We start from the raw sequence: 24,494 nt of genomic DNA on the forward strand, positions 1-24,494 counted from the left end.
TTGTCTCCAGATTTTTTAATGATCGCCATTCTAACTGGAATGAGATGGTATCTCAATGTGGTTTTGATTTGCATCGCTCTAATGACCAGTGATGATGAGCATTTTTTCCTATGTTTGTTGGCCTCATGTATGTCTTCTTTTGTAAAGTGTCTGTTCATATCCTTTGCCCATTTTTGGATGGGCTTGTTTTTTCCTGTAAATCTGTTTGAGTTCTTCGTAAATTCTGGATATCAGCCCTTTGTCAGATGGGTAAACTGCAAACATTTTTTCCTGTTCTGTTGGTTGCCGATTCGCTCTAGTGACTGTTTCTTTTGCCGTGCAGAAGCTGTGAAGTTTGATTAGGTCCCATTTGTCTATTTTGGCTTTTGTTGCCAATGCTTTTGGTGTTTTGTTCATGAAGTCCTTGCCTACTCCTATGTCCTGAATGGTTTTGCCTAGATTTTCTTCTAGGGTTTTTATGGTGCCAGGTCTTAAGTTTAAGTCTTTAATCCATCCGGATTTAATTTTAGTGTAAGGTGTCAGGAAGGGGTCCAGTTTCTGTTTTCTGCACATGGCTAGCCAGTTTTCCCAACACCATTTGTTAAACAGGGAATCCTTTCCCCATTTCTTGTTTTTGTCAGGTTTATGTAAGATTGTATGGTTGTAGATAGGTTGTGTTGCCTCCGATGCCTCTGTTCTGTTCCATTGGTCTATATCTCTGTTTTGGTACCAGTACCATGATGTTTTGATTACTGTAGCCTTGTAGTATAGTTTGAAGTCTGGTAGTATGATGCCTCCTTCTGTGTTCGTTTTGCTTAGAATTGACTTGGCTATGTGGGCTCTCTTTTGGTTCCATATGAAGTTCATGGTTTGATATGAAGTTCATGATTTGGTTCCATATGAAGTTCATGGTTTTTTCCAGTTCTGTGAAGAAAGTCAATGGTAGCTTGATGGGAATAGCATTGATTCTGTAAATTACTTTGTGCAGTATAGCCATTTTCATGAGATTGGTTCTTCCTAACCATGAACATGGAATGTTTCTCCATCTTTTTGTGTCCTCTCTTATTTCATTGAGCAATGGTTTGTAGTTTTCCTTGAAGAGGTCCCGTACATTCCTTGTAAGTTGTATTCCTAGGTATTTTATTCTCTTTGTAGCAATTGTGAATGACTGTTCATTCTTGATTTGGCTCTCTTTAAGTCTGTTATTGGTGTATAGGAATGCTTGTGATTTTTGCACATTGATTTTATGTCCTGAGACTGCTGAAGTTGTCTATCAGTTTCAGGAGTTTTTGGGCTGAGGCGATGGGGTCTTCTAGGTATTTTCCTATCATGTCATCTGCAAATAGAGACAATTTTGGCTTCCACCTTTCCTATTTGAATACCCTTTATTTCTTTTTCTTGCCTGATTGCTCTGGCTAGAACTTCCAGTACTATATTGAATAGGAGTGGTGAGAGAGGGCATCCTTGTCTAGTGCCGGATTTCAAAGGGAATGCTTCCAGTTTTTGCCCATTCAGTATGATATTGGCTGTTGGCTTGTCATAAATAGCTTTTATTACTTTGAGATACGTTCCATCAATACCGAGTTTATTGAGGGTTTTTAGCAGTTTGGTTTTTTCTTAATGTGGCTATTTCATCTAGCTTTTGTATTGTTTTACTGGATTCCTTAGATTTCTTGGATTAGGTTCCAGCTTTCTCATGAATCTCAGTGATCTTCATTGCCATTCAGGCCATGAATTTCATCTCTGTCATTTTAGCCATTTCAGCCTGATTAAAAACCAGTGCTGGGGAACTACTCCAGTCATTTGGATGTAATAAGACACTGTAGCTTTTTAAGTTTCCAGGGTTCTTGTGAGGGTTTTTCTCTCATCTGTGTGGGCTGAAGCTCCTTAAATCTTTTGAGCTGCTGTCCTTTGATAAGGCTTATTGCTTTTATATTCTTCAGTGTCCTTGAAGGTTTGACTGTGGCATAAATTGGGTTCAGTGAACTGGCTACATTTCTGGGTGATTTCAGATGGCCCATTCTCAGCTCAGTATACTTTGGGCCTGGGACCAGGCCCATGGCTTTATTCTCTGACCTCTCAACAGTAAGCACCTGCTGTGCTGCCAGGGCTGAGATGTTTCCAGTCAGCTGCCAGTGACACTCTCATGAAGAGTGCTGGTAAAAGCACTTCATTGGGGTGGTGACAGTGGGGTCCCTACTTGGGCATGCATGCCATCAACTACAGGGCAGCAGTGTGGCAGGGTCCGTGTGTGTGTGTGTGTGTGTGTGTGTGTGTGTGTGTGTCATCAGCAGAGCAGTAGTTGGGTGGTGGGCCCTGATACGGGGTTGGGGGAGGCTACAGCCAGGTGCATGCTGGAGAGGGTCCATCTGCAGAAGCTCTCTAATGGTTAGGTGGTACCTGCCAATGAAGGAGCTAAGAGTAGTAGATACTGGAAAGCACCCCCATTAGGCATCCAAGGCTGTACTACAAGTGGGCAAGTCCAGGCAGTTACCCTGGTACAGGCTGGAAGATGGAGTGCTCAGGTCAGACTGAGCCTGGGTGCCATGGGCAGGAAAGCCCTGATCTATTCAGATCTTACAGTTAACAAAGGCCAAAGCTACCTAGAAGAATGTGGTGCTTGGAGATAGGCATCTCTGGCTGTGCTCTACTGCAGCTATTTCTCTGCCAGATGCCCTGGATTCTACACAGATTGGAGTCCTGTCCCTGATAACTCTCTGATAAGCGCTCTCTGCCAAATCACATGTCTCTATGGGTTCCCCTGCAGCTAGGATTCTGGGGTCCATGGCAAGAGTGGACCATTCCATGCCTGTTTAACTCACCCGTTTCTCAGGAGCCCTTCAGGGCCAGGAATGAATCTTGGTGCTCAGTAGCCCAGTGCAGAGTTCCCAGCTTCCTCTTCTTTTATCCCAGGATTTGTGTTCTCCCTCTGTCCATGTTCAATGTCATCCTGCTGAAGATCTGCTTGGAGAGTGCTGGTCTTCTTAATGGTCTGGTTTCTTGGTGGGAGAAGCTCTTCCTGTGAGTCATCTTGCTTAACCTCTTTTCTTAGTAAAACGATGTTTGCTTCCTAAAGTTTTTAAACTTACATAAAAAATAATTAATTCAGACTCCAATATTCCTCACAATTGCATACCCAGTAAATTTTATTTTATAAAAATTATTATTTTAAAAACAAAATAATAGCACCAAGATTTAAAATGACTTTTAATCAACTGAAAGAAAAAAAATGAAGATTTTAAGGTCTTTTACTCAAAACCTCTCATTTTAAATTAGAGGCTCTGAAAGTTTCCATAAATAAAAGTAATTGCCTATGTTAATTTGCAGCTAATTTTGCTACATAATGTAGACTCTTCTGCCTATACATGTCTTTAAAAGAATCCACTTTTGTGTGAATTATGTATCATTGATGTCAAGTTATTTTTATATTCAGAGAGTGAACCATTTATTTCTATATTTTCTGTCATTAGTGTGCCAAACACTTTTGCTACTGAAAAGCAATAAAATTAATCATTTTTGGCTTTGGCTGCTGTTATGCACATAAACAGGAATCCTGATGAACTTGAGTGAGATGCTCACTGTGCTCATACTAAGCCAATTAGTGCCCAGTTATTTATTTTCACTGTAGTGGCGAGTGTGGGAGTGGTGAGGGTGGAGAAGTGGGTGGGAGATGTAGAGAGAGAGAGAGAGAGAAGCACGACTATTGGAGAAAAAGATACATAAAATTCGAAGAACAGTTTTCAGAACAAAAACTGTGGCAGTAAGAGAGCCAATGCCATAGGCGTTAGAGAACATTTATGACTATGTGCTTGTGTGTGTGAAAATGTACAGGATGTACAAGTGTGTATAATTTGTCTTCAAGTTTAGGCTACAGACATAGTACTTTCATTTTAAAGTTAGGAAAATACAGTTTAATGTTTTGTAATTTCTCTATGAGCTTATACATTCAATCCTATGCAACTGGAATTTGATAGTCCTTTCACATAGGCAAATGAGAGCTAGCTAAGCATCCATTATTTAAGTCATTTTTCTGCAAGCATGGACTTACCATATTATCAGCAACAAAGGAACTAGCTATTATTCAGGAAATGTGTAACCAAGAAAATTACCTTTTTTTTTTTTTTTTTTTTTTTTTTGAGGTGAGTCTGCTCCGTTGCCAGGCTGGAGTGCAGTGGTATAATCTAAGCTCACTGCAACCTCTGCCTCCTGGGTTCAAGCAATTCTCCTGCCTTTGCCTTCTAAATAGCTGGCATTACAGGTGTACACCACCATGCCCAGCTAATTTTTATATTTTTAGTAGAGATGGAGTTTCATCATGTTGGCCAGGATGATCTCGATCCCTTGACCTCATGATCTGTCCACTTTGGCCTCCCAAAGTGCTGGAACTACAGGTGTGAACCCAGACACCTATTAAATTTTTTAACAACAAAAGCAACTGTGGCTGTCAGGAGATAGATGATAAATGATTGATTGATTGATTGATTGATTGATGCTATACATGTGAACTTGATTCTCTTCCTCTGTGCGTATAGTTTTACATATCTTCAACAGTTAGTCATTTTTAACTAGTTCTATGTCCAGAACTATGGACATATATTTACCTTAACTGTCAAATATATACAAAAGAGCCAAACAACAAGCATTAAAATAAATGCAAGGACAAGCAACATTTATCCACAGTTATAAACAAATATAGCAAATTATAAATTGGCATCCTTAGTGATTATTAGAATTGTGTCACATATGCAGATAATATATTATTTAGAAGTTCTGTAAAGAATTCAGTGAGTACTGCAGCTGGGGGTACAGAGAGTAACCCCATTTGAGATCTTGCTTCGTCATCTTCACCTGGTACCTCTTAATCCCTGTGAACCAAGAGATGGAAGAGTGCGCCACCAGGAACTATTCAGTGGATATTTTTTCCATATATGTTAAAGCTAAAGCGCCCCTCCTATTGCTTTCAGTCCTCTAGAGTTTTCTTTTCCTTTCTTAGAATACTGCTGTAGGATTTTAGATCTCATCTTAAGGATTATTTTACAGACTAGGAAAGTTACATTCAGCATCATTAGTTGCATGACCAGTTAGTGGTGAAACTGGTAATCAGACAATTGGAAAGACATCTTCAGTTTCCTTTGACTACACTCTACTACCTTTTAAATTTCCATTCATTCTCTTTTTATTCTCAGAATGTGGCTAAGAAGCATTGGAATGATGTCTCGGTTACATTTCTTTAAGGATTTTCGTTTTCCAAACACACAGAAAAATCATATTGTTGACCATTTATTTTCCTTTTGTTTAATTTTTAAGATGTGTCTCTATTTTTCTCTAAATAGCCTCAAAACCAGTGGACTTGAAATTGTGCACTGGCCCTGTCCCTAATACTACACAGCTGTGCCACATTCCTTGTCCAACTGAATGTGAAGTTTCACCTTGGTCAGCTTGGGGACCTTGTACTTACGAAAACTGTAATGATCAGCAAGGAAAAAAAGGTAGGTAACATGACACGCCTTTTATACCCACCAATTGCATCAAATCATGATTTTTTTTTTTGTTTTTTTTTTTGGAGACGGAGTTTCGTCGCTCTTTTCACCCAGGTTGGAGTGCAATGGCGTGATCTAGGCTCACCGCAACCTCCACCTCCTGGGTTCAGGCAATTCTCCTCCTGAGTAGCTGGGATTACAGGCACGCGCCACCGTGCCCAGCTAATTTTTTGTATTTTTAGTAGAGATGGAGTTTCACCATGTTGACCAGAAAGGTCTCAATCTCTTGACTTCGTGATCCACCCGCCTCGGCCTCCCAAAGTGCTGGGATTACAGGCTTGAGCCACCGCGCCCGGCCGAACTATTTTTAAAATGGTCTTTTATGTTCTGTGTTTGTGGTATTTTCCAGAATGGCTAAAGACAATTAATTTGAAAAGGTGAGTAAGCCTACTCCAGTGATGGTACCAGAAGATTAAAACAGTAGAATATAGGCATAAATGCTTGTTAATTTGGACAACATGGTGGAGAATATCTTAGGCAGATTAGTGCAATGGTTAAGATGAGCTGTGGGGTCAGGCCTGGACTGGAAAATGTACTGTGTCTCTTACTGTTTAGATAAGTTAACTGTCTAAATTTTTGTCCCCTTATCTGTAAAAGGGAGGTAATAATATCTGCCATCTACTTTGTCTCTAAGGAATCAATGAGATAAACATAAAGTGCTTATGTTTCAGTGCCTGCCCCATATCTAGTGCCCAATAGATAAAGCTGCTTATTACTTTAAAGACAAAAGTGTATAAACTGTATTACTTTCAAAATGCAAACGATAGAGGAATAGAATAAATACAATGATTTTCTTGTGGTGGACGTGGCAAGCTAATTTTCACATGACTTTATGATTGAAAACATTTTTCTGTTTTGTTTCAAAGGGCAGTCTTCTAGTGATTCTAGTATGTTTACACGGTAAAAAATAGACTTATTAATTTTGTTACACACTGTCAGGAAGGACAAGACTTAGGTGCTATTAAAGCACAAAGCAGGACTTTGAATATTCCACACTAGAGCCCTCATGGCTTATGTTCCTAATTCAATTTTCCAGCGGGTCTAAAATCAAATGAAGCTCAAAGAAATTGTTTCTCTGGAACCATCCAACTTCTTAGAGGCTCATTTTCCAAATTTAATCATGTGACATCGCTGAAGATTTAAGAATAATAGCACTTTGATCTGGTCATCAATATTTCTGAATAGCTAGAAATTTCATTCCTTTGAATATTCTCTAGCTATAGACTTTCCAAGTTAACCACGATTTATCTCTTTCTGTTCCCACCCTGCTCCTCTACGCCGTATGAGGGAGATGGGTACTATATGATATTTCTAGCCTTACCTTGGTGGTAGTAAGCTAAAGTTCTCATTTTTTTTCATTCTGTTCATTAATCTACTCACTCACTCATTTAATGAATTGTTCATGACTTCTCATTAGCTAGAATTTGGGGATACACTAGTGATTCAAAATAAAAATAACTTGTACCTCCACTCTTCCAACTTTCACCCTGAGGCTTTATTCAACTTTCTGAAATACTCAACCTTTGATGATAACAATAGGTTTTTCTTTCCCCCATAATTCAGGCTTCAAACTAAGGAAGCGGCGCATTACCAACGAGCCCACTGGAGGCCCTGGTGGAACTGGGAACTGCCCTCACTTACTGGAAGCCATTCCCTGTGAAGAGCCTGCCTGTTATGACTGGAAAGCAGTGAGACTCGGAGACTGTGAGCCGGATAATGGAAAGGAGTGTGGTCCAGGCACGCAAGTGCAAGAGGTTGTGTGTATCAACAGTGATGGTGAGTCAAACGCATCTATTATGTTTTTATGGATGTCCAACCCTGTGTATATGTTTTTACTTACTGTTGAAATCCTGTCTTCTCTCATTACAACTGGTTCCATTTACAAATGTAGAAATAGCTGCTTCTCTCTCCCTCCCTCCCTCCCTCCCTCCCTCCCTCTCTTTCCCTGTTTCTCTTTCTCTCTCTGTCTCTTATGTTCTTAAGGAAATGGTGGCAGTGGAGAGGATCCATGAATAGTAACAGGATATTGTTAAATGTGAAAACAGAACGGATGATACAGTATAAGAATTAAATTATCATTAGGGCCGTGATTTATTAAGTTTCCAAATTTAACAATAACAAGGAAAGGTAACTTTTTAAAGTGCCTTAAAAAAAACTGTTATAGGAAATGAAATGTAAACAAAGAAGGGTTGTAAGTGTTGGCGGACTTGACTCAAAGTCTTTTCTTCTAACCTGCCTGATACTGTGTCTTAGTGTTATTTAATTTCCAGGCTTATGACAGACTAGAGTTCCTGAACTGACCTTTGTTCTCTAGGGGTTCCCTATTTAGGAATGTCCTAGAGCACTGGAAAATGGCTTTCCAGAAGATTCTTTTCCACAACCACAGGAATTACCTTGGACTTTTATAACTAGTATTTATTTGATAAAATATGATGTCTTGATGTTAGCTCTGATAAAAGATTTTTAGGTTCCTTCATAAGAGTACCGCTACTGTTCTGGGGAGAACCCCTTACTTCGAAATCATCCCTGAGTCACACAAACCACAGGACTTCCCCAGACGTAGTTTAAAACCTCTGGACAAGATCATCTGTAAGATTGCCCTATCTCTTGAATCCTATGACTCTGCACATCAGAGAAGCATGAGTGCTAAACCCCAGGGTCCCATGGTTGACAGTTTATGCTGTTTACAGCATATGCAGAAACATTCTGGTGCCCCCGGGGGTACTGGAACATCTGGTAACCGTCATAATTCCTTCCATCCTATTTTCTTCCAGCAAGCAGAATTGTTTCCTCCTGTGATTCAGTCACTGTTCAGTCATAAAGGAGGACACTCTCTGGGGTGGGAGACTGACAGACACTGCTATTACTGAGAAATTAGCCTTTTCTCTTTGTCCAGTGTCTAATATAGTCATGCAGAACAGTCTGAACCAGTGCTTGAGTTTGAAAAGGGAAGAAGGAGATCATTGTTCCAGATCTTTTATGATGATTTGTATATATTCTGCTTTTTTGCCATGATAAGCATAATTAGCTGTGATATATCCTCTCTTTAGCTCTTCCTTATTCTTCAATAAAGAGTGGAAAAAAGGGAAGTAACACTCAGAGATCAGCAGCTAGGAAGAGAAAGCAAAAGAAGCATGTCCTGTTTCTCTTTTACTCACACTTGAAATACTAATTTGGATCATACAATACTCTATGTTATCTTCTGAATTGCTGCAAAAACAGTAAGGATCATATTGAATTCCCTCATCATTTTTCTCAGTTCAAATAATTGTTCTCGCCCTTCCATAGACCGACAGAGGAATTAGGGTCTCAGGTATTTGAAAAAGTATTTTTGAGTAAAACAGAAAGCTAAAAAGTTACTTTTGCATGGCACTTCTGCCTCAGTGCTATGCAACGAAAAATGAGATCTAGTCCACTTGGTGCAACCCTCTTCCTGTTGTGCAAATTGAATTTATTTTATATAAACTAAAGGAGCCAGCTATTTTAAAAAATTACCAGTGGCTTAGTTTAATTTTGTTAAGTAAAACTTATTTTACAATGCAAATAATTACCTCCTAGCTTGTCTTGTGAAGAAACAGTAGAAAACAAGCAGAGCTATGAGTTAGATGTTCGTAGTTGTACTGGTAGCATATGTTATAACCTACAAAACAAATTGATGAGACAAAACACATGAGCTGGTTTCACTTTGTCTACCTCACAAACAGAATGACTTTTAGAAAGATAAGAATGCAACTAATATTCAATCTGTTACTGTCCTTTACCAGGACATGTTTTCCACCATTACATTTTACCTCCTGACCTTAATTAGTTGTAATTAATTATTACTACTTAATACATTCGCTGTTTCAATTACAGGGATGTGTAAAATCAAGAAAATTATTTTTTATTATAAATCTTAAAACCCGCTCAAATTTGTGTATAACCTGAGACATAATTCGGCTGATAGAATAATACAAAAGCTGGAGACTTGTAAGTACTACTCCGATATTATCGTGCAGTCACCTGGTAGGTGTTTAGCAGCTGCACCAAGCATTGTTTTGTAATTAAATTGGGCCCAGGGAATTAAAGTGGATTCATTGTGCAGACTACCTCTAGGCCTGGGCTGCAGCTATACATTTTGTTTTATAATTAAGTTAAAGCTCGACTAGGGACATGAAGCGTTAGAGCCTGTGAAAAGAATAAATAATAAAAAGACTTTTTTGTTCCCACATTCCTCACAGATTTCACAACTCTGTTAATGACCTCAAAACACTTAAAATCTCTATTTGTTTTCTGAAATATTCTTTGTCAAGGCTCCCAGTGATGATTAACATTTGCTGCTGCTGCTGCTGTTCGTTTTTCCATTTGCCTTCTAAGGAGGAGGTTCACGGGAGGGTTGTGAGAGACCCCAGGAGGAGTTTTACATAGCTTCTGTGTCTGTCAGAGAAGACAGGGTGGAGGCATGGGGGGGAGGGGGTAACAGAGTTGCAAGACAAAAGAGAGCACAAAAGACAGTTAGACTCTCCAAAAAGAGATCAACATTTCAATGTAATAAAACAAATATTGCTCATTATTTAAAGATCGTCAGAAACACAATTCCAGATGTCCAAACACAAATACAGGAACCTACTTCAAAATCTGTGGTTTGGAGAATCAGAGGGTGTTATACTACTGAAAAATTCAAAAGCTGCCTGATTTTAATATTTTGGCTATTTGGATATGTTTCATTTAAACATGTAAATCTGGCAAGGCAAGAGTATTTTGTTTCCTAAATTGGCTTGCTAGAAACTGAACAAAGCAAGGCTATTGGACTGGAGCAAGGGAAAAAATTATTTTCTTATTCCTTACATTTGTGAGTGTAAATCAGATATTGTTTCCGTAACTCTGTCTCCTCTGGAAAAAAAAAAAAAAAAGATGCTGTCTGTATTTTCCTATCATATGTGCTAGTTCAGATATTGAGAAAAAGCCCCTGAAACAGCCCAAGAGGCAGGCCAAGGAAATGGACGAGATAAGGCTTTCAAGCAGAAACAAAAAGAAGAGCAGAATATATTCGAAGAGCTAGAAACAAAGGCCGCAGGGAAGGAGCCCCTGGCCACAGGTGGAATTAAGAAATCTGGCAAAACGTAAGCTGTTCCTTGTCCCTGAGGAGATGGTGATCCTTTATTTCATTAGTATTTAAACATCTGTATTCCCTGCCATAGCATCTTTTGCCACCTATAGCTGGAATTAAGTGTTGTCTTGGAGCTGTTGTACATTTAAGAATAAACTTTTGTATAAAAAAAATTCACTTTTCTATGTGAATTTCAAAAACCAGTTAGGTTATTTTGGGGTTTTTGGCATTATTATATAAAACAGTAAACCTCAGTGGTTTCAAATACCTGAAGTTGTGTGCTACCTTCCTTTTTTACCCCCACATTAATATAAGTTATCATATAACCAATTACATGGGCATAGAAAACTCAGTTTCCTACTTGACCCAGATTGTTAAGAAGCCAATACATACTTTTACGGAAGCAAGTCATTGCCAGTCATCATTACTCAGCTATTAATGATACAGTATAAGAGTAATGAAGGGCACCAGTTAGTCCCATCCTTGGATATTGTGTCATTCTTGAATGCGAGTTAACTGTGCTATCCAAAGGCTCTCAGCACCCTGCCGGACTGGCTGGATTCTAGTAATGCTGAAGAAGACCTGCGACTAAGCACATGTGGAGATGAGCACTGAGGCAAGACCTACAAGCAAGTTTTCTGCCTCTTTTGGGAACATATCTGCATATCATCAAAAGTGTCAAAAGAACTGGATTTGAAAACACTTGGGGGAAGTCGACTGTGTTAGGCTATTTGTGCATTGCTATGAAGAAATACCTGAAGCTGAGTAGTTTATAAAGAAAAGAGGGAAAGAAGTTACATTGGCTCACAGTCCTGCAGGCTATACAGGAAGCATGGTGTGTTAGGTTCTCGGCCTCTGGCGAGGCCTCAGGAAGCTTTTACTTACAGTGGAAGGGTAAGTGGGAGCAGGCATCTCACATGGCAGAGTGGAGCAACGGAGGGTGTGAAGAGGGAGATGCCACACTTTTTTGAACAACCAGCTCTCATAAGAACTCACTCACTATCATAAATAAGGTCAGCACCAAGGAGATGGTGCTAAACCATTCATCAGAAATCTACCCCTGTGATCCAGTCACCTCCCACCAGACCCCACCTCCAACAATGGGGATTACATTTCAAAATGAGATTTAGTGGGGATATAAGTCTAAACTGTATCATTGACTTTAGTGTCCAGGGCACTGGCTTGCCATATAACTGCTTAATATTTCTGAACTTTTTACCACCAATAAGAAGAGGAAACGGAAGACTTGACCACTCTTTCTTTCCCAAGTAGTTCATGTCAGACTTCTTTGTTTCCATGTAGTCAGCACTAGGAGGAATATGGGGGCATATCATTTCCATATCTTGAAGAAAATATAAGAATTTTGAAAATTTATACAACTGGAGAACAGGACTCATTGTGGAAAGAAATGGGGAAAGATGGTGCCCTATTTTAAGTCCTGTAGTACAATTTGTAAGCAGTGTATAAACTGTGTGAATATGGAATTTTTTCCAGACACATATTTATTAAAAAGTAACAATTTGAAGAGGGAAAGAGGTAAGTGGGACAATTGGTAGAAGATTGGGAGCAAAGCATGCCAGGAATAGAAAAAGAAATTATAGCACTCATAGTTGAGACTAATATTTTGAATGATTCAGAATATTCATAGATTCTTCTAGAAGCAAAGGTCAGGTCAAGGATTAAGATGCATGGAGCTTAAGGATGTGCTCCTGGTATGAACCAGTAAGAAAAGGGGGAATAAAGAAGCAAAATAGAGAAAAGACAATGGGTCTTGGGTTCCTAAAACCACTCCCAGGTTTAGTGACTCACTAGCAGTATTCACCTTACATTCGTATCTATAAGCATGACTTACTAAAATGATAGCATGCAAAACAAAATCAGGAGAAGGAAAAGGTACATGGGGCAAAGTCCAGAGAAAAGATGAGTCCCAGAAACTTCCAATTATCCACGTTGGCCAGACAACCCTAATGTTGAAGGACAATCAGTCTGAGGTCAGGAATTAGGCTGCAGCTGCAGAATCTGAAAGATGGGTGCAAAGAGCCGGTGAAAGGTAACCCATGGGATCCAAACTGGCCAGCAACCCTGTCCATTACAAAAGGAAATCCAGTTATGTGGTTAGGAATATAAATGTTGTATAAACGAAAAGGAACCAAAGACCCAATTGTACAGTATCTTCTATGCCCATGAGAATATGCAATTTTTTTGTCCACTGCCACTTAGGAGGTTCCTGGATTCCCAATGAAATTGAAATAATTTTATTTGAATTTTAATGCAAAAAGGAGCTTCAGAAGGCTGGAAAACCTAAAGACTCCCAGTAGCAGACATTCAGATTGTTTAATATTGGGAAATGTTAGAATATCTTTTTAGGAACTTAAAATGGAAGAGCACATTTATAAATATTTTTGTGCCTTTCTGTCAGGGAAATAGCTTTTGTTTCATATTTTATCAGTATTTATCAGTGATAAATTTGAACATCATAATACACAAGAGGGAGTGCTAGACAAAAAGTTAAAATGTGTTTATAGAATGGAACGACCTAAATAAGATTTGCTTTTGAAACCTTGGTGAGAACTTTGAGTCCAGATCAATTCAAATGTCTATGGAATTAGATGAGAACACAACTTCAAATGCATGATCATTCTTTGGAACTGGAATCTACTTCTTAACACAAATTAAAAAGCCATTCTGTGCAAAAACCTTCTTTTAAATGCAAGAATCCATCCTGTAACTGAATTGTTTTTCCATAATTTAAGCAATAAGTCAACTAAGAAATTTCCTTCCTGTAGAATGGTATGCCTTCTAATGTGTTTGAAATATAATTAGGTTGGATGTTATATTAAATCTAAGGTCTCTTACTTACAAGTAGAATCATCTAACACTATTGGTAGGAGTCTGGTTCCTATAATTGGGTTGAGATTCTCTATTCAATTTGTCATAAAGATAAAAGTCACTATAACCTTTTAGAAAAATTAAGTCAATAAGTTTTCCTTCAGTGTTGGTGTGTAGTAATCACAATTTTATCTTAGACTATAGAAATTTGGCATCAGATACCCTAATTTCTCTGCTGCATATTGGTATATGTGTCTGTGTATGTATTACAATATACTTGGATATGTTAGTAAAAATTATTTTTTTAAGAAAACCATCGGAGTTTAGCCAATGTTCTTTGTTATTTTGAATGGCAATGTTGTAGCAAAGAGTAGCATTTTCTAAATAATTTTATTTAATTTTAAAAGTAGGGTAGATTCAGCAGAGATCTCAGATAAAAACTAAGTAATTATTTATCTATCACTTAGTGATACAAATTCCCACTGAATGTTAGCTACCACTTCAAATGGCAAATATAAAATAGCTGTTTACTTTGTCATAGATGGTGAGTGCCTTAACACAACCCAGAGTAATCAATTTTCTCTTTATTTCCTTTTAGAGACAGGGTCTCACTATGTTACCCAGGTTGGTCTTAAATTCCTTCGTCCAAACAATCTTCCTGACTTAGCTTCCCAAGTAGCTGGGGCGACAGTCCCATGACACTGTGCCTGGCCAAAGCCAGTACAGACAGTGGAAACTTTCAGTTAAATTAGGCAGGAATTTAATTATGAAACCCAATGAATTTCTTATGTTAGCTTGTTTGCTTCTTTGATTCCCTTTATGTCCACCTCCTCTGTAAAATGTTGTCTTCCCATGACTTCAATTATTCTCTTCCCACCTCTCAGACCATGTATCATTTAACTATTGCTAGGTAACAAACCACCTCAAAACTTAGTGACTGCAGTCATGACGATGCGGAAGTGCTTGTTCAGGTTTCACCTGAGCTCTCTTGTGGAAGTTGGGCTGTGGCTGAAAGGTCCACATGGTTTCCCTCATGTATCTGGCTGTTGGTGCTGTCAGCTGGGCATTGGTACCCCATTGGTACATGGACTCTCATCCTCCAATAAGCTAGCTCAGCTTCTTCTTATATGGTGGCTTTCTGGTATCATTTCAAGAGGACCAAGCAAAAGCTGAAAAGTCGTCTTGAATTCACACAGTATCACTTCGTCCACCTTTTACTAGTCAAAGCAAGTCACAAATGACAATCAGATTTAATGGGTAGGAAAATAGACTCTGCCTTTTGATGGGATATATAGCAAGGAATTATGGCAAAAATTTACTACAGTCTACTCTCTGGTCACAATTATTTTCATTCCTGTCACATGTAAAATATACACCCTCCCCACCCAAGACCACTAAAATTCTCATGCACTTACATCATCAGGCTTAAAGTTTACAATGATGATTTGCATCTGTTTCAAATATGGATGTAACTACTCTTGAATCAGAGGTCTGTGAATGAAAAGAACAAGATATCTTCCACTAATACCCTTCACATATACAGCATAGACTATTGTGATTTTCCTTTCAGTGGAAAATCACTCTTGTATTCACAACTGGGAAAAACAGGAAGCATTCAGCCATTTCTGCCCTATGACAACTTTTTTTATTATTTTACTTTAAGTTCCAAGTAAGTGCAAAACCTGTAGTCTTGTTATATAGGTATACATGTGCCATGGTGGGTTGCTGCACCTATCAACCTGTCACCTAGGTTTAAAGTCCTGCATCATCAGCTATTTGTCCTAATGCTGTCCCTCTGCCCCCCCCCAACATACCCCAGTGTGTGTTGTTTCCCCTCCTGTTTCCATGTGTTCTTACTGTTCAGTTCCTACCTATGGTGTTTGGTTTTCTGTTCTTGTGTTAGTTTGCTGAGGATGGTGGTTTTCAGCTTCATCCATGTCCCTGCAAACAACATGGTCTCATTTTTTATGGCTGCATTGTATCTTATGGTGTATATGTATCACATTTTCTTTATCCAGTCCATTATTGACGTGCATTTGGATTGGGTCCATGTCTTTGCTATTGTAATAGTGCTGCAGTAGACATACACATCCAGCCTTTTCACCTTATAACAGGAACAGAGAAAGTTCCTTGATTAGGCTCTACTTTTGTTCTCTGGGAATCGCTTTTTACTCCACTGTTTTTCTTGATTCTTTCATTCTGAGCTCTTGAAATTTCCCCTAAAGTATCTTTCCTTTGCCATAGAAATGGCTTAGATTTGTACTAGAGAAACTTTCTCAGTTGGCCTCCTGACCATGGAAATTAGAGAAGCCAAAGGACTTTATTTTTTCATTTCGAACTGTCTGAATTTCTCCAAGTCTAAGCTGGCAAAGTTTTACCAGTGCAGCACCCTTAAAATGTTTCAAGTTTTCTACATAAGTCATTGGGTATCACTTTGTGCCCCAAAAGCCATAACCATAACTGTTTTGCAAACATCTTTCTTTTTAATTTGGGCTATATGCGAGTCTGCTGTAGGAAATGCTTCTAAGATTCTTATAAGCCCTTTAGTCTAGTTGAGAGGGTCTTCTAGGAATCACCTGAGTCTTCCTGTGGTGTTATAAAAGAATTATTAGCTAGATCCCAGATTTGATTTTTTTACCTTAGGTCATTTCTTACTTTTTTCCCAGAGAAGTATTGATGAGAAATAGTTTAATTTTTTTCATTTTATAATAGCTCATTGTGGCATCTTCTAAATTCCAATTGCAAATTGAATTATTTCTTCTCTACTTTATTTCTTTTCTCATACCATATCATTCTTGGAAGAAAAAGAAAACATTAAATTTTCTTTTTGGGAATTTCTTTATCTAGATGCATACATTTTCTATCTAAGCTTCCCCAAGAAACAGTTTTGCCAATTTTTTATCACTGCATGATGTAATATGTACATTATGGAACTAAATCTTCACTAACAATCTTCTTACCTACTTTTGCCATTCTAGATTCATTGGGTGGGAAAATAGACTCTGCCTTTTGATGGGAGAATTATGGAAAATAATTTATTTTTTAATATCGGTCTCTATCCTTCTCTAACAGTCTTGCCTACTTTTCAGCCTTTAGCCACACCAAGTCTCCAAGCCAATGCTGCTACTCTTAGGTTTTCTTAAAGCAGCATCTTATTGCTACATATTCAGTTCTATACCAGCTGTGTACGGCATAGCAAATTAACCCGGACTTAATTTTTTGTGTTTGTTTTATTCTGTTTGTCACAATTCTATTAGTTGAGTGGGCAGTTCCTGTGTTGTTTCTGCCTGAGCTACTCTTGCCGCTACATTTAGCTGGAGAGCTGGTGTGGGTGGAATGGCCCAAGTTGGCCCCACTAATCTCAGTGAAGGTGCCTCATTTTATCTCCAGGTGTCCGCTCATGTTCCAGTGGACTAGACTGGCTGCTTTTCTAGCTGGTCTCAAAACAGTTTTGTATGAGGGAAAAACAGCTGAATGGCCATTTAATGCCTAGGTTCTGAACTCCTGTAAGATCTCTTCTGCCACATTCTATGGGTCAAAGCAAGTCTCAAATCTAACAAGGCTCAGGGAATCGTGGAACAGATTACACCTTCTGATGAGAAGTCCTGGACAGATTTGTGGACTTACTGAATCTAGCACGTGCTACTTCCTCTGTTAGCTCTATGCCAGATTCTTTCTCTGATCCTTTCTTAAAAGTTTACATTTCCTTTCAACTGCCTGCTTTAGAGCCATACCTGGAATTGCCAGAAAAACCCTACTGGCGTTTTAAACTCCCTGTGTACCAAAGTCAAACTGATCATCTTTTCTCCAAATTCAGTTTCTCTTTCAGTTTTTCCAACCTAGTCCACAACACTACAATTTATTCAATCCTCAATCCTGTGGATAGAGTGACATCTGTGAAGAGACATAAAGGAGATGAGAAAGTAAGCCCTATGAGAATTTGAGAAGAGAACATTTAGGGCAGAAGGAACATTAAATGCAAGACCCAGAGGTACAAGATGCTTTGAATATTTGAGGAACAACAAGGTGGCCAGCGTGATTAGAGTAGACTGTGTTAGGGAAAGATTATTGGGTGTTGAATTTAAAGAGGTTACAGAGGCTTGAGACCATTCAGGGGCTTTGCCTTTTATTCTAAGATGAGAATGTGTTGGAGAGTTTGAAACAAGGGAGCAGAACTGACTTGTTTTTAAAGAATCGCTGATGTTGTTTTGTTAAGAACAAACTTAGGGAGCGCAGAGAAGCAGCAGTGAGGTGGATGTAGCTTCAGCTATAATTCCAATGAGAGATGACAGTGTGACTTAGATAAGGGTTGCAGCAGTGGAGGGTGCAGTGCTAATTTAAAAGAATTACACTAGTTAGGGAAAACTAGGGCAGCAAGCCGAGATGTTGGCATTCTTGAATCAGGTTTTCCTTATATTGTTATTACAGGTCTCTACCATAGATCCTCTCTTGATCACATCATTCAGCTGCTTGAAATCTTTTGTGTTTGTTTGTTTTTGAGACAGAGTCTCAGTCTGCCACCCACGATGGAGTACAGTGTTGTGATCGCAGCTCACTGCACCCTCTACCTCCTGGGTTCCAGTGACTATCCTTCCTCAGCCTCCCAAGTAGTTGGGATTACGGGCATGTGCCAACATGCATGGCTAATTTTTGTGTTTTAGTAGAGATGGGGCTTCACCACATCAGCCAGGCTGCTTTCAAACTCCTGACCTCAAGTGATCTGCCCATCTTGGTCTCAAAAATGGTTGGGATTATAGGTATGAGCCACTGCGCTGGGACAGAAATCTTTTACTCGCTTCCTATTGCCCTCTGCATGAAGTTCATTTGGGAATCACAGAATGTCCTCCCCAATCTAATCCTGTCCATTTTACTGCTTGCCTTTTCTGCCCCTCCCTTCATTACAACATTGTACATTTTATGGAATTTGGAATGCAGTCATTTACAGTTTACTGTTCCCCACTATTTCTTCTATGCTGTTGCTTACTGTGGGGTAGGCATCATGTCTTAATTAATTTTGTATGCCTGTTTCCTAGCACTCTGCTCCACATAACAGATTGTTAATAAATCTTTGAACCATCACTAATTTCTGTATTCCTTTTATCCCTAACCATCACATATTTTCAAGAGAAGACACGTAATTTCTCCTTAAGTAAACTTATATTATTGCCCTCACTGCACATTCAAACTTTGCCTACCAAATGTCAAATAAAGCATGACATCAAATTGCATACCCTATTAACATCTCAATATGCCTTCAAATTCCATTAGTCTCATGTCCCATGTTGCTGGAGCAAAATAGCTACTGTATTTTCATGGGAAGAAAAAATAAATGTAGAGAAAAACTTGAAATTTGAAGGATTCCTCTCACAGCATTTTATCATTAGACCCTGTTTTATTGAGACTTAACTTTCTGGAGGTCAGTCATTGCAGTACTGACTCTAGGTTTACATGCTAACTTTCCCACTTTCTTTGGCAAGTTCCTTAAATCTGTTATAACTAAGTTTCCTTATCTGTGAAATAAGAATAATACAGTTACCTGTCTACAGTGCTGTTCTGTAGTACAAAGGAGTTAATAAATGCTAAATGCTAGGAATTGTTCCTACTTTATGCTATTTAAGTGTTTGTTGTTACTATTTCCTCTAAGGTGGGTTTAATATAGAGAAAGTTAGCTGAACACAGAAATTTCCTTTTTTTAAAATTTGGTTACAGATAAGAATTTTATTGCTTGCTGTAGTAGTCCATCCTCACACTGTTATGATGATACTATCTGAGACTGGCTAATTTATAAAGGAAAGAGGTTTAATTGACTCACAGTTCCACATGGCTGAAGAGGCCTCACTCAGAAAACTTACAGTTATGGTGGAAGGCAAAGGGGAAGCCTTTCACCTTTGTCTTACATGGCAGCAGGAGAGAGAGAGAGAGAGAGCAAAGGGGGAACGGCCAAACACTTTTAAAGACCATCAACTCTTGTCAGAACTCCCTCACTATCATGAGAACAGCATGGGGGAATCCATTGCCATAATCCAAATACCTCCCATGAGGTCTCTGCCTGGTAGGGCTTACAATTCAGAATGCAATTCAAGATGAGATTTGGGTGGGGACACAGCCAAACCGTACTACTTACAAATACTTGATTACATGGTTTGCAACCCAGCTCATTTATATTCATAACACACGTATCAGGTAAGTGACCTCATTTTCAAAGCACATATATATGGCCTTAAATAAATGAGTGCCTACACTATTTGCAATTAGAAAATAAATATATGAAAAATTATAAAAAAGAATTTTCACCTGTTTTACAGAGAAACAGACCTCTGAATTGACCCTGAGCTAATTTCTTTTGAATCAAACAATATTATGTGAGTTTGATCAAACTTATAAAATGATGGTAACAATGTTATTAATATTAGAGTAGATTCGAAGTGCATGTTTTTTATTTGTATAGCATAAGAACTGCACTGAATGTATCACACTAGAATTGTAGTTTTGTTGTTAGAAGATAACAAGTTACTGACTGAGGCCAGAAATTGGACTTTACTTGACTTATATACAAGCAATCTCAGTTGTTTAAATACAGCAATTAAATATAATTGCTGTAGAAAAACAGTTAAATATAATTTTTAAAAGAAAGCTGTAGTAATGTTCGACCTTAGAGGATGTGGAGAAATAGGAACACTTTTACACTGCTGGTGGGAGTGTAAATTAGTTCAACCATTGTGGAAGACAGTATGGTGATTCCTCAAGGACCTAGAAATAGAAATTCCATTTGACCCAGCAATCCCATTACTGGGTATATATCCAAATGATTATAAATCGTTCTACTATAAGGACACATGCACACGAATGTTCATTGCAGCACAGTTTACAATAGCAAAGACCTGGCGCCAACCCAAATGCCCATCGATGATAGACTGGACAGGGAAATGTGGCACATATTCACCATGGAATATTATTCAGCCATCAAAAACGATGAGTTTGTGTCCTTTGTAGGGACATGGATGAACCTGGAAACCATCATTCTCAGCAAACTGACACAAGAACATAAAATCAAACACCGCATGTTCTCACTCATAGGTGGGTATTGAACAATGAGAACACATGGACACAGGGAGAAGAGCGCCACACATCAGGGGGAAATAGGGGAGGGACAGCAGGGGCTGGGGAGTTGGGGAGAGATAGCATGGGGAGAAATGCCAGATATTGGTGAAGGGGAGGAAGGCAGCAAATCACACTGCCACATGTGTACCTATGCAACAATATTGCACATTCTTCACATGTACCCTAAAACCTAAAATGCAATTTAAAAAAAAGACTTCTGGTACTTAGCCCTGTGTTAAGTTGAAGGTGAGGAAGATATCCTCAAAAAAAGTCACCAGGAACCCACATTAGGAAGGAAAAGAAGAATACTGCTTAGCTGTGATTCTCAAGCTGAGATTTCTTATCTCAGGAGCACCTATGGTTGAAACAGGGAATATGATATAGCAAGCCACAAGATTAGTACAGTACATTTCCTAGCTTTCAGTTTTGCTGGTAGGCTAAAAAGGGGTAAGGAATTTAAGTAAATTAACTCATTAAAATTTTTAAATTTTCAATCTTACACTAAAATTGCTGAATTGATATAAAATTATAGAAGATTAATATACATTATGCTGCTTGCCTTCTCAACATTCTTTCATTCTCTTCTGTCATACACTGTGCCCTGAGTTTTCTTCTTTGTTTTTTTTTTTTTATATACCTCCCATGACATACGGGGATTATTCGGAGCTAGAGTTCAAGATAAGATTTGGGTGGAGACATAGCCAAACTGTATCATGAAAATATTATAACTTGTGTCTGAATTAATTTCTTCTAATGCCTTTCATTTCCTTTTTCTTTTTAATTTTTTTATTGCATTTTAGGTTTTGGAGTACATGTGCAGAACATGCAAGATAGTTGTTTAGGTACACACGTGGCAGTGTGATTTGCTGCCTTCCTCCCCTTCACCCACATCTGGCATTTCTCCTCATGCTATCCCTCCCCAGCTCCCCCCCCCACTGCTGTTTCTCCCCTATTTCCCCCAATAGACCCCAGTGTGTAGTGCTCCCCTCCCTGTGTCCATGTGTTCTCATTGTTCATCACCCGCCTATGAGTAAGAATATGCGGTATTTCATTTTCTGTTCTTGTGTCAGTTTGCTGAAAATGATGTTCTCCAGATTCATCCATGTCCCTACAAAGGACACAAACTCATCGTTTTTGGTGGCTGCATAATATTCCATGGTGTATATGTGCCACATTTTCCCAGTCCAGTCTATCATCGAAGGGCATTTGGGTTGACTCCAGGTCTTTGCTATTGTAAACAGTGCTGCAATGAACATTCGTGTGCATGTGTCCTTATAGTAGAATGATTTATAGTTCTTTGGATATATACCCAGTAATGAGATTGCTGGGTCAAATGGAATTTCTATTTCTAGGTCCTTGAGGAATCGCCACACTGTCTTCCACAATGGTTGAACTAATTTACACTCCCACCAGCAGTGTAAAAGTGTTCGTATTTCTCCACATCCTCTCCAGCATCTGTTCTCTCCAGCATCTCTTGTCTCCAGATTTTTCAATGATCGCCATTCTAACTGGCGTGAGATGGTATCTCAATGTAGTTTTGATTTGAATTTCTCTACTGACCAGTGATGATGAGCATTTTTTCATATGTTTGTTGGCCTCATGTATGTCTTCTTTTGTAAAGTTTGTCTTCTTTTCATATCCCTTGCCCATTTTTGAATGGGTTTGTTTGTTTTTTTTCTCGTAAATCTGTTTTAGTTCTTTGTAAATTCTGGATATTAGCCTTTTGTCAGATGGGTAAACTGCAAAAATTTTTTCCCATTCTGTTGGTTGCCGATTCACTCTAGTGACTGTTTCTTTTGCCGTGCAGAAGCTGTGGAGTTTGATTAGGTTCCATTTGTCTATTTTAGCTTTTGTTGCCAATGCTTTTGGTGTTTCGGTCATGAAGTCCTTGCCTACTCCTATGTCCTGAATGGTTTTGCCTAGATTTTCTTCTAGGGTTTTTATGGTGCCAGGTCTTATGTTTAAGTCTTTAATCCATCTGGAGTTAATTTTAGTGTAAGGTGTCAGGAAGGGGTCCAGTTTCTGCTTTCTGCACATGGCTAGCCAGTTTTCCCAACACCATTTGTTAAATAGGGAATCCTTTCCCCATTGCTTGTTTTTGTCAGGTTTATCAAAGATTGTATGGTAGTATATATGTTGTGTCATTTTCTTAATGAGCAAACATTTATTATCCAAGTCATTTAGGCACCTGAATTTTAGAATCTTCACAATTGCTTTTACTCCGTTTGTCTGTAGCATTCACCAAGTTTACTTGAAAGCTGTCTTTTCTTTCATAACCATTTATTTTATTATTATTATTATACTTTAAGTTCCTGGGTACATGTGCAGAACATGCAGGTCTGATACATAGATATACACACGTCATGGTGGTTGCTCCATCCATCACCCTGTCATGTACGTTAGGTATTTCTCCTAATGTTATCCTTCCTCTATCCTCCCAACTCCTGCTATCCCTACCCTAGCCCCCACAACCCCCGACAGGCCTCAGTTTGTGATGTTCCCCTCCCTGTGTCCATGTGTTCTTATTGTTCAACACCCACTTATGAGTGAGAACATGCAATGTTTGGTTTTCTGTTCTTGTGTCAGTTTTCTGAGAAAGATGGTCTCCAGCTTCATCCATATCCCTGCAAAGGACATGAACTCATCCTTTTTGTGGCTGCATAGTATTCCATGGTGTATATGTGCCACACTTTCTTTCTTTTTTAAAAAATTACACTTTAGGTTGTCGAGTATTTGTGCAGATTGTGCAGAATTGTTACATAGGTATACACATACCATGGTGGTTTGCTGCATCCATCCCCCCTACATTAAGTATCTCCTAATGTTATCCTTCCCCAGTCCCCCAATCCCCTGCTATCCCTCCCCTAATCCCCCCAACCCCCCAACAGGCCCCAGTGTGTGATGTTCCCCTCCCTGTGTCCATGTGTTCTCATTGTTCAACACCCACTTATGAGTAAGAACATGTGGTGTTTGGTTTTCTGTTCTGTCAGCTTGCTAAGAATGATGTTTTCCCACTTCATCCATGTCCCTGCAGAGGATATGAACTCATCCTTTTTTATGGCTGCATAGTATTCCATGGTATTTATGTGTCACATCTTCTTTATCCAGTCTATCATTGATGGACATTTGGGTTGGTTTCAAGTCTTTGCTATTGTAAACAGTGCCACAGTGAACATGTATGTGCATGTGTCTTCATAATAGAATGATTTATAATCCTTTGGGTATATACCCAGTAAAGGGATTGCTGAGTCAAATGATATTTCTATTTCTAGATCCTTGAGGAATAGCCACACTGTCTTCCACAATGATTGAACTAATTTATACTCCCACCAACATTGTAAAAGTGTTCCTTTTTCTCCACATCCTCTCCAGCATCTGTTGTCTCCTGATTTTCTAATGATAGCCATTCTAACTGGCATGAGATGGTATCTCAACGTTGCTTGGATTTGCATTTCTCTATGACCAGTGATGATGAGCATTTTTTCATATGTTTGTTGGTGGCATAAATGTCTTCTTTTGGGAAATGTCTGTTCATATCCTTTGCTCACTTTTTGATGGGTTTTTTTCTTGTAAAGTTAAGTTCTTTGTAGATTCTAGATATTAGCCCTTTGTCAGATGAGTAGGTTGCAAAAATTGTTTCCCATTCTGTTGTTGCCGGGTCACTGTAATGATGGTTTCTTTTGCTGTGCAGAAGCTCTTAAGATTAATTAGATCCCATTTGTCTCTTTTGGATTTTGTTGCCATTGCTTTTGGTGTTTTCGTCATTAAGTCCTTGACTATGCCTGTGTCCTGAATGGTATTACCTAGGTTTTCTTCTACGTTTTTTATAGTATTAGGTCTTATGTTTAAATCTTTAATCCACCCGAAGTTAATTTTTGTTTAAGGTGTAAGGAAGAGGTCTGGTTTTTACACATGGCTAGCCAGTTTTCCCAACACCATTTATTAAACAGGGAATC

General features: G+C 38.7%; 1 protein-coding gene across 1 annotated transcript in view; it reads left to right on the top strand.

Annotated features, from left to right (window-relative positions):
• Positions 1 to 24,494, top strand: part of THSD7A (thrombospondin type 1 domain containing 7A) — a 518,919-nt gene that overhangs the window by 304,116 nt on the left and 190,309 nt on the right. Inside the window, exons 5-6 of the mRNA XM_009002347.5 lie at positions 5,313 to 5,468; positions 7,083 to 7,295. Coding sequence (XP_009000595.1) covers positions 5,313 to 5,468; positions 7,083 to 7,295 — 369 coding nt within the window. The remainder of the gene's footprint in view (positions 1 to 5,312; positions 5,469 to 7,082; positions 7,296 to 24,494) is intronic.

This window comes from Callithrix jacchus, chromosome 11, assembly GCF_049354715.1.
Source record: "Callithrix jacchus isolate 240 chromosome 11, calJac240_pri, whole genome shotgun sequence".
NCBI lineage: Eukaryota > Metazoa > Chordata > Mammalia > Primates > Cebidae > Callithrix > Callithrix jacchus.